This window comes from Cyprinus carpio, chromosome A1 (assembly GCF_018340385.1).
Source record: "Cyprinus carpio isolate SPL01 chromosome A1, ASM1834038v1, whole genome shotgun sequence".
Lineage (NCBI taxonomy): Eukaryota > Metazoa > Chordata > Actinopteri > Cypriniformes > Cyprinidae > Cyprinus > Cyprinus carpio.
Genome location: NC_056572.1, coordinates 5,331,799 through 5,342,698, shown reverse-complemented (window position 1 = coordinate 5,342,698; position 10,900 = coordinate 5,331,799). Strand labels below are relative to the sequence as shown.

Sequence of the window (10,900 nt, the reverse complement as noted above, 5' to 3'; positions counted from 1 at the left end):
TACAATGTTTTAATGTACCTCGTAACTAGCAAACGCAAACTAACGGGGAAACATGTTTTGAATCGTGATACTAAAACGAAATAATACAATAATAAGTGGGGGATATGTGAACTAGCACTTGATTTTACTAGTTATAAAGAATGCAGGTCGCACCCGATAAATTGAAAGAGCCCCAAACATTCTGAATGCAATTAACATACTCTCGCGATGTATCCCGAGATCAACCCGCACGAGATTTTCGGCGGATGTTGATATTTTGATCCGGATTTCGGTGCCGTCGTTGCTCTTCTCGGCCGTGCTTTTAGCGTTACTGCAAATATTTGCGTAACGTGTACGAAACACGGTCTTTCTCGGCGCTTCTCTCGGGAAGCATAGAGGCCGAGGCAGGGGGAGATGATGGAGGACTTTGATGAGATTTACGAGGAGGAGGAAGAGGAAGAAGAGGACGAGGACAGGGCCGCGGAGGAGCAGCTGCTCAAATACGCTCCTGACCCGGTGATAGTGCGCGGATCCGGACACGTCACTGTGTAAGACACCCGGCAGCCCTGGATCTGTTCGTATATAGATTATCAATCACTAGTGAGCAAACCAAAGCCATTAGGAGCACGGTGCTCATTTAGAGACACAGGAGACACGCGAAGGATCACTACAGCAGCTAAGACTAGTCCGAAAACCTAGTTTAACAGCCTAGAAAGCATTTTAAATGTTCGGATGCGCTTTCAATGCTCAAAATGCTACAGCTATATATATACTGCACATTTAAAGGCATAGTTCACTCAAAAACTAAATTCCTGTGGTCATTTGTGATCGTCCTCTAATTGTTACAAACCTATGTGACTTTCTTTCTCACAGCCTCAGTCGTCGTTTACATCTTTTTTCCATACTATGAATGGAAATGGTGACTGAGGTTGTCAATTTTTTTTTTTTTTTTTTTTGATTGTTTGTTTGTTAAAGTTATTGGGATTATTGTGAGTGATAAAGTTATTAAAATGCATGGGAATATCATAAGAGAGTAATATTTTTGCGTACCATGTCTAGTATAAATATAAATCTTCATGCTAGGGACCTCAAAAGGCATCTGTAGTTTCTTGTATAAAGACCCAATCTTAAAGTTATTAAAATGCATGGGAATATCATAAGAGAGTAATATGATGATACTGTGAAAAATTATTTTTAATTTTTTTTAATTATTATTTTATTTTATACAATTTTATTATAAATTCTTTTACACTGTTTTTCTCTAAACTTTTCAACGGACCCTCTAGCATGCCCAGGATGAAAACCCTTGGTCTAGTATTTAAAATTAACAATATACTTAAGTGCATAGAGTATTACAGTAGATATACAGTAAATCTTGTGTCTTTGCTGACATTTGAGAAATCGATATCACAAAACTTTATTTATTTATTTATTTATTTTTCTTCTTTCCTGTAGGTTTGGACTGAGCAATAAATTTGAGTCTGAGTTTCCCTCGGCCCTTACAGGAAAGGTAAGTGTCATTTCAGCGGGTTTTTCTCAAAGAAATATTACATGCAAAATTGTATATTACTAATCCTCAGTGAGAAGAAATGAAAAGCCTCAAAGTCTGTTGTTACTGGTATTCAGAAATGAAAAGGAATGGTGTACCACTGTTACATTTATATAATGCTTAAAGCAATTGTTTAGCCCAAAATTGTTGTGGGACACCAAATAAGAAGTTTAGCAGAATGTTCACTTGCACAGTTGCACTTTTCAATAGTGACTGATTGTCAAGCTCCAAAAAAAGTGTATATTTTACAAAGTGTCCCACTTAATTCTGAGGTCTGACATTGGTTCTTGCTTTATTTGTTGATTTACAGGTCGCACCAGAGGAGTTCAAAGCCAGCATAAACCATGTGAACAGCTGTCTGAGGAAGGCTCTCCCAGTGAATGTGCGCTGGCTGCTGTGCGGCTGTCTGTGCTGTTGCTGTACCCTGGGCTTTAGTCTGTGGCCGGTCATCTGTCTGAGCAAGAGGGTGAGTTTGTTCAGTCACTTCAAGGGATGTTCCTGGTTTAACAGAAGTTTAGTTTTATTGAAAGCATTTGCGGTATGTTGTCAATTCCCAGGGGGAAGGAGTTAAACTTACCTCTCAGTTTATAAAAACACAAATATCGGGTGCATAGAAACTCATCTGCTAAATAAATATATGGGTTAGGGATGTGGTGTAATATTTCACCACATCGTGTAATATTGTAAAGTTTTAATAATAAAAAAAAAGCTTTACCTTTCTACTTTTAAATATTCATAGACTTCGCAATTCATTTTTGTTTTGTTTTTTTTGTTTTTAAGGCAACAAGTGGGACAGTATTTTCTGGGAGAATTGACAGCACTTTTTTTTAAATAAATGAATGCTTTATTAAACAAGGAAATGTATAATGTTACAAAAGATTTATTTTATTTAAAATAATGCCGATGGTTTGAACTTTAAATATTCCAAAAAATATTAAGCAGCACAACTGGTTTCAGCATTGATAATAATAAGAAATGTTCAACAAATCAGTGCATTAGAATTATTATTTTTTTAATTATGTGACACTGAAATTCAGTTTTGCCATCACAAGAGTAAATTATATTTTTAAAAAGAAAACTTTTATTTTTAATTGTAATAATATTTCAACATATTTACTTATTTTTTTTTTTTAATCAAATAAATGCAGCCTTGGTGAACACGAGACTTACAGACTCCAAACTTTTCAACAGTAATGTACATTATAGGACATAAACAGCAAGCTCTTTTAAAGTTATTACACCTTTTGAATGCTGAATAATGTCTTTTTTCACCTAAAGACACGCAGATCCATAGAGAAGTTACTGGAGTGGGAAAACAACAGATTGTATCACAAGGTATGCTTAAGGTTTCTTGCTTGTTTGCTGTTTGTATTTTCCTGTCTGGTGCTAATTTTACTACGTGCCCTCTGTTCATTTAGCTATGTTTGCATTGGAGGCTCAGCAAAAGGAAGTGTGAAACCAACAACATGATGGAATATGTAAGCCAACAACAAACACTGCCAAATCTAATTGCACAGTGCCTGTTTCAAATAAAATAAATAGTGAAACGTGTAACTTTACAATCCTCATGTCTCTCTGTCCTATTTATAGGTCATCCTGATAGAGTTTCTACCCAAGATTCCCATCTTCAGGCCGGATTAGCAGTGCTCGTCCCTCCGGCGTGGTCTTCCTGAGGTGCCTTTCTCCGGTACTGTCATGGGTTTTATCATGTGGCCTCGTCCCTTTTCCCTCCACGCTCTGAGCAAGCGACTCACCTCACGTCCGAGCGCCACTCACAGCACTCCTCACCGAGAAAGCACTGTTTACAACCCACATACACACATACGCACGGACCGATTCTGGTTTTGCGAGTGCATGAATACATACAGAGTGACCTTTACTGTCACATGGCTACACAGAGCCAGCGAGGAGGCCACGGAAAGTCACTTCTAAATCTCCAAACCAGAACGTCTACTATACCTTAATTAAATCACACACAGTCTGCGTACTAGCTAAGTGACTTTCTTTTGCCGACAACAACCATCACTGTGGAACGGATCAGTGAGGAATGGCTTGAGGAGGTGGCAACTGTAGAATTAAACTCTTTTACTGTATTAACAATATGGATGTTAGGCTTAGCTGAGAGCCAAATGGACACAGTCAATGCACAATACATAGTTCCCCATCTCTCCTTCTCACAAATTATCATCCATATACAAAGACAATCAAACACTGACTGTGCCACGCAGCATCTAGACTCTGACAGGACTTTTGAGTCTAGTTGAAGTCACTGACCTGATGCGGTCCAGGTGCACCTGTGGGTAGTGATGCAGCACAGATTAGATTTGTTTGCGTTTTTTTTTTTTTAGTTTTTTTTTTAATCCTTGTTTACTTGCTCAGTTTAAAAAGACGAGCAGCAAATATTTGTCTCTTGATTTGTGTGTGTGTGTGGGTATGGGTGATTATTTCTGTCTGTCCCTGAGATATTTTGTTTGTAATTTTTGTTCACAAGTGATACAAAACATTTATAGGTTTGGTGGGTCACTGAAAAAGTTAATTCATTACAGGAAATTACTGGAGGTCAAACAAAAAAGAAAAAGTTATGATTTTTAAAATATCTGAGTTTCTCCAGGGTGGAAAGGCTTTTTTTGTTTAAATATTTTTCACTTAATTTGTTTGTTTTTTCATCATTGTTTCAATCCTGGGTCAGGAGTCCTATGCAGACATTTTCTCGTAGTGAGCTATATTTGTGTAAATGTATCCAGTTGTAGGTTAATAAAACACTTATGTCCCAATACTCAATAAAACAATTGGTTATTAGATCTTAAAACTTGAAATTTATGAGGTGTGTGTATGTGTGTACGATTACCAATATTATTACTGAAATTACAATTTCCTATCTCTCGTCTGATGTCATCCCAAATCCCAGGGACATCGTCTTTATTTTTCAAAAATAATTTCAGCGTATTTATGTACAATGTGTGTACAGAAATAAAATATGCCCAACTTGATTTTTGTTTAATTTTTCCATTTAATGCTGAATATAAGCATATATTGTGATGCCTGTTTGAATTCAAAGAGTGTAATATTGAATTGAGCACAATTATTGTGATTTAGTATTTCTTAAAACTGTATCAGCTGATAATTGCTCATACTTCAGATAAGGGTTTTATGAGTCTCATATATTAAACAATGACATGTAACTCACCCCTGAATCAAATGTACTAGAGACCTTAATTCGTGCAATTGTGCTGATGAAAGGAGTGGTGGAAAAAAAATCGACTTGTTAACGATAATCAACTTAATTTTGTGCTACGAACTCTCAAAAGTACAATAGCAACTGGACCACAATACTAAAGGAACTGTGGGGAATTTTTAAAAGTGTATGAAATTTTATTAAATTGTAAAAGAATTTAACAATATTGCCATTTGCCTTGGCATAATACACTATCAAACAAATTCAATTGACAGAGCTCAGTTATAAGTATTTATTTAGTATACTCAACCTGTGTCTCAACCTGACACTTATGTCAAAAGTAGTAGCTTTTTATTACTCCATGTACATTTGGGTTTTTAAGTTAGGAAGTTGGTTATTGTCAGGTCTCACCTCTCTTGGCAGGGTTGGTCTCGGCCGAAGGCTTCAACAATGTCTCTGGTTTTGGAGTCGTAACTTCATAGTTTTCCCTGTTCTTCCTCCGCAGCTCCTCATACAGCATGTGTTTCTTCTGTTCATCCTCCTCAATGTAAGTTGGTTCTGATGGATTAGAGGGATTTTTTAAATTTCACTCTATGATGTAAATGACATCAGTTTAATTTTAAAGTGAACTACTCTTATAAGATTCTAAGAAATTAGATCTGCAGCAAATGTTAGGTGGGTTATAATTAGGGATATAACGATTAACCGCAAGCTGGTTGAAAATCGATTCAAATATGTGACGATTCAAATTGGTTGAGATGCCAAACAAATCGCGATTAAATTAGGGGTAGGACTTTATATGAATGTATGTCTGAGGGGAACTTACTATCTTTAGAAAAGTTTAGATGGTATTTTTTTATTTTCATCTTGCCTCTGTATAATGCATATTAAAGTTCATAAGTGCAGCGCTGCTTTGTTTACAGCGGTAACCGGGAAACGCTTTAAGCGCCACCTGCTGGCAGAGAGGGAATCTGCTTCTAGTTCAGCTCTGCTGTTTCTGTTTCATGCAGATATTTTTTATGTATAGTTTCATAAAACTGAGGTCAAACCATTCTGTTTTTGTTTCAAATTTTGAAATTATACAATCTAATTTCGATTAAAAACTGCTCATGCTGCATGTATGCAGCTTCTTTGTTTGGATCATGATTAAAATGCAGTGGTTGCCTCTCATTTTAAATGGAAAGAGCACAGACAAAGCCTTATTTTGTTTATATGAAGTGATTTATTTGTGTTATTTATTTGGTTTGGGGCTTGTTTTAAAATTTAAATTTAGTTTTGTTATTTACATTTACATTATATTTAAATTTTGTCATTTAGCAGACGATTTTATCTAAAGGGACTTACAAATGAGGAAAACAGAAGCAATCAAAACCAACAAAAGAGCAATAATATGCAATTGCTAAATAAGTATATTATTATAGTTTTATATTTCAGTTTCACAAAGAAATGTGCAGCATTTCGTCCAAGCAATAATAAAAGGACACATTTCATTTATAATTTGTCTTAAATCTCATTTTGTAAAAAAAAAAAAAAAAAAAAAAAAAAAAGTGAATCAAATTGTCAAATCAAAATCGTGAATCGAATTGAATCGTGAGTTGACATGAATCTCGACCATATTGTTTGTGATTGTGGCTCTGTGCTACAAAGTCTGTTCATTGCGTTAATGGTGGAGAAAAAAAGTAATTTAGTAATTAATATTAGTTTAGAATTAATTTTAGGAATTTGACTGTCAGCTTTTGAGAGAAGCTTCTTAGGGTTTTATCACTTAATAATAGATAATGCATTAATGTTTTTGTTAAATATGGTAAATTAGAAAACTAGATGAGGTAAAATAAACCCTGCATTTGTTGATGTTCTCTTGATTTGTGCTTAAGTACAATAATTCTGATGAAATGTAAAAAGAAATGAGAGCAATCGTGATTAAATTGAGCAAAATAATTGTGATTATCAGTTTCACCATTATCGTGCTGCCCTCTACAGCAGTTTTGAATGCAAACAGATGAAGCCACTTTAACCTACCCATAATTTGGGCGTCAGAGTGAGTTGCTGAGGACATGGGGTCACTGTAAGTGAAATCACTCAAATAGGAGAAGGGCTGATTCCTCTGATCATCAAGTTGAAAGGCTGGATCAAGTTCAGCTTTGTTTGGATCACTCAGTTCCTCAGGTGCTTATGGGTAAACCTGAAATACATTAAAATAAACTATAGACCATTTTAACCATTGTTTGGAGAAAAAAAATCTAAATTTCTCTAAATATCTTCTTTTATGTTCCACAAAAGACAGAAAGCATGTAGTCTGAGTGTTTAGGAATCCTTTGAGAATTTAGTGATGCTAGTGGCACAGAAATCACACGCCACCCCTTTAAATTTTGGTTCAAATGTCTGTGCATGTTGTTGCTCACACTGGTGGTTGGTGGCGCTGTCTCTGTCTCAGTGCCTCCCCCAGTGGCGAATTCTCCAAGCTCCTAAATTTCTCCTGGCATGTCTTCATTTATGACATCTTCCCTCCGAGGTACCCAAAAACACCAGCAACTAACACATAATAAACACATACCTGTATTTAATATTCAGTCTATCAATAAGTCATCTCAGTTATAGTAAATTTACTCACAAGCTGCTTTGGGCAAAGATCCAAATCTACCGGAGGCCATAAGAGCACCTGAAACAAACATAGTTACACTACTGTTTAAAAGATTTTTTAATGCTTTTGATGAAGTCTAATATGCTCACTAAGGCTGCATTTATTTGATCAGTTATATAGAAAAACAGTAATATTGTGAAATATATCATCACAATTTAAAATAACTGTTATTGTATTTTAATTTTGCCTTCAGTGTCATATGATTCTTCAGAAATCATTATAATATACTGATTTAATGCTCAAGAAACAGCATTTGTGCAGCTGCTTTTTTTTTCAGGATATTTTTATATAGGCTATAGAATGTTCCAAAGAACAACATTTATTTTTTCACTTTTTTATTTCACTTTTGATCACTTTAATGCACCCTTGGTAATTTAAAGTATTAATCTCAATTTAAAAGAAAAAAACTTAATTGAGCAAAAATTTAGAATATTATATTATATCAGTACATAACTAATAGTTGACATTAACATATAACAATCTAACATCACATGTTATCCTATGCATAAAATATAAACCCACCTCTAGAGATGAGGAGCTGAGTGAAGCCCATGCTGATGACAGATATGGGAAGAGCTGAATGTACGTAAAAACAGAAGCATAATTCACTTATGATATCAATAAAACCACAAGCATAATAATGATTTAAAAAACTGGATTTCCACTCACATCTGTACCAGAAGCTTTCCTGGTTGCACTCCCTGAACACCCTCCTCTCCTCCTCTGTGTTCCTGTGGGACCCTACATATACACATTAAACATATTATTATTATTAGAGCACTTAGGTGAAACACCACCTAGACATTTCATTTTAAACCCCACAAAATATCAAAACGACAAAAACGTGGTATTACAGTAGTAAGACAGAAGAGATCTAGCATGCATTCATGCACAAGCAGGATTACTGTATATGTGAGACTATAGAGACCAACTACAATCAGTGCATAACCTGTCAACATCACTCATTTTCTGGCATTTTAGATGATGTTTGTTACCAAACACACAAAGACTGCATTTCCTGGCCGTTCAGGGTCGGCTGGAGACTGCTGGGACATTGTACATCCGATGTCTTTGGCTGCAGTACTCGAGTATACCACTTAGTCTCCAGCCCCAATCACGCTTACAAATGTCAAAGCCAAGGAACCTTCTTCCTCGTCTGTGCTACTGTAAGAGTTCATGGGTGACCAGGTTTCAGTGCCACCATACATGGAATAGCAACACTGACTCTACCACTTCGTTGACCATTTTTCAAAGTGGTCATAAAACATAAATAAACATTTTAAAGTCCTAAACTATATACTAACAAATTCATAAGCATACATTTTTAAATGAAAGTACTTATCAAACTACATTAACATGTAACTATAAGAACACATGAGATAGACCCAGCTCATTTACTTTCTGACAGTCTGTTACTCTACTATGATCAAATATTTGATTATGAATTAATTAATTATTACAGGATTGTTCCAAGTTGATTTTCAGCCCTATTTGTTGAATTGTCTATTAAAACTTATACAGTGTTGACAAAACTATTTTGCATATCCCTTATTTAAGTGAGTAGCTATTTTATTTTTTCTTTGGGTGATTGAGTTGACATATTGTGATGCAGAAAATATAAGCACATTACTTAATAAACTATTTAAAAAATAGTTTTTGGTAATTGAAATAACGTTGAAATAAAATAAAATATTAAAATTAGATTTAAAACAAAAAAAAGTTTGAAGTTTAATTTAAAGTATTAAATTACTAAAACTAAATCTGAAATAAAAGGAATTAAAGCTACAAATATATTAAAAAAAACTTATATAACTGACAAACATGAAACATGAATGAAAACTGAAAATATAAAAATAAAATCTAACTCAAAATATTAATAAATAATATAATATACATGTAAATACTACTAAAATAGCACTGATTATAAGTAACATTAGTTATTTTTCACATGTGAATATCTATGCATAAGAGAAAAGGTGAGAAAGATCTTAATGCATCTATAATATTAGTATGCTTTTCCTTTACATCTTTTGACAACTTGTGTTCCCTAATGCAAATCATAGCTGAGCATGAATAGAAAAATCATAGAAAGCATGGAGTTAAACTGTGACATTGATTATGCAGAAGTCAAACTGAACGTTCATGCTATATCAAAAGAAGAGAAACTCAATAAAAAATGATTTCTTAAATCTATGTGTGAACCTTGTGATGGACTAGCCTTTCATGCAGGGATTTTCCTCGCCTGTGGCTCAAGACGCCGGGTTAGGATCCAGCTCCCCACTACCTTAATAAGGACATATACTGTAGGTTTGGATAACAAAATGGATGGATGGATGGATGTCTTCTGAAAAGTTTTATTTAAAGATACAGTTCACAACTTTGAAAACTAAAATGTTTAAAAATTTCTGAACAAAATAAAGTTGAAATTAAAGAATAAAAAAAAAAAAAAAAAAAAAAAAAAAAAAAAAAAAAAAAAACTGACTGCAGTTGACCTTACAGAACTGGGCTAATAGTACTCAATATCCCACTTATAAATGTTGCAAAAAAATACAGTTTCATAAAACTTCAAAGGCCAATTTTCATAAACAAGGCCAATATAAAATTAGCAGAACAAAATCAAGTTCAAAACAAAGAACAAAATAAAAAAATGTTTGGTCTAAAATTAGTGAAATATTATGTGAATCACAGTAAAATTATACTTTATAATAATAAGAAGGGGTGAGCCACTGGCTCAACTTACCCCAAGACAAACCAACCTTGTATCCATTAGTTTAGAGCTAACATCATTCAAACAGTATAGCCTCATATTATAACTTCATAAAGCACAAACACTTGCGTGCTATTTTTTCAGATTTGTCTGTAATTGTTCAGACACATAAGTCCTTGAGAAAAAAAAAAAAAAATTTTTTTTGAACATAAATATAGTTACAAATTATTCCATGGGCCTCTCTCCATCACAGGGTCAGTAAATCGGTTAACTCTTCAAATATGTGTGGTCATATCACCAGTTATGTTTAAGGTTGTCTGGAAACATGAGGTGGCTCAAATCACCACGCTCTCCAATATATGTAATGAAAATATAATCAAGTAATGAAATTAAATGTGTTACTTGTCGTTTCAATTGTCGTTATTTGTAAGATTTACTAGCAATTTCTGAGTAAAAAATTGTTTCGCACTAAATATTCTAAGCATTTTTCTCCAGTGTGTGGTATAATGCATTTTCATAGTGAAACAATACTGCCATCTGCTGATGTGAAGTACTTCAGATGGTATCACAGATCTATCGCATTAACTAGTCCACGAGTAATGTGTGGTTTTACATTAATTTATACGCGCTTTCATAATGATTACTGGAACGTATGCTATTGAAAGAGGTGAAAACTTAAACTTATTATTATACTCTTCACTTTTAAAGACTTTTAATAACAACATCCTTTTTTAACTGCCCCAGGTTAGATCACTATTTCCTGGTGCAGTTGCTCTAGTCTCCTGGCTTCCTTCCTTCTAGAAATCTTTTTCTCACGGCCCGCGCTCAAAAGGTGCGGTCTCTCTTCCC

At 34.3% G+C, this 10,900-nt stretch overlaps 1 protein-coding gene across 1 annotated transcript; it reads left to right on the top strand.

Moving 5' to 3' along the window:
- The first annotated feature begins 229 nt into the window (after window positions 1-229).
- LOC109095415 (cysteine-rich hydrophobic domain-containing protein 2-like) lies at window positions 230-4,518 on the top strand. Its single transcript, XM_019109127.2, has 6 exons — window positions 230-527; window positions 1,435-1,489; window positions 1,839-1,994; window positions 2,807-2,863; window positions 2,947-3,006; window positions 3,119-4,518. Exons 1-6 carry the CDS (start codon window positions 394-396, stop codon window positions 3,167-3,169), a joined length of 513 nt encoding a protein of 170 aa, XP_018964672.1. The 5' UTR covers window positions 230-393; the 3' UTR covers window positions 3,170-4,518.
- The last annotated feature ends 6,382 nt before the right edge of the window (window positions 4,519-10,900 follow it).

Excerpts from the sequence above, each read along its gene's own strand:
- LOC109095415 (XM_019109127.2), top strand. The coding sequence starts at position 394 with ATGATGGAGGACTTTGATGAGATTTACGAGGAGGAGGAAGAGGAAGAA. Across the intron at positions 1,490-1,838 it reads CCTCGGCCCTTACAGGAAAG|GTCGCACCAGAGGAGTTCAA; the intron begins GTAAGTGTCATT and ends GTTGATTTACAG. Across the intron at positions 1,995-2,806 it reads TCATCTGTCTGAGCAAGAGG|ACACGCAGATCCATAGAGAA; the intron begins GTGAGTTTGTTC and ends TTTCACCTAAAG.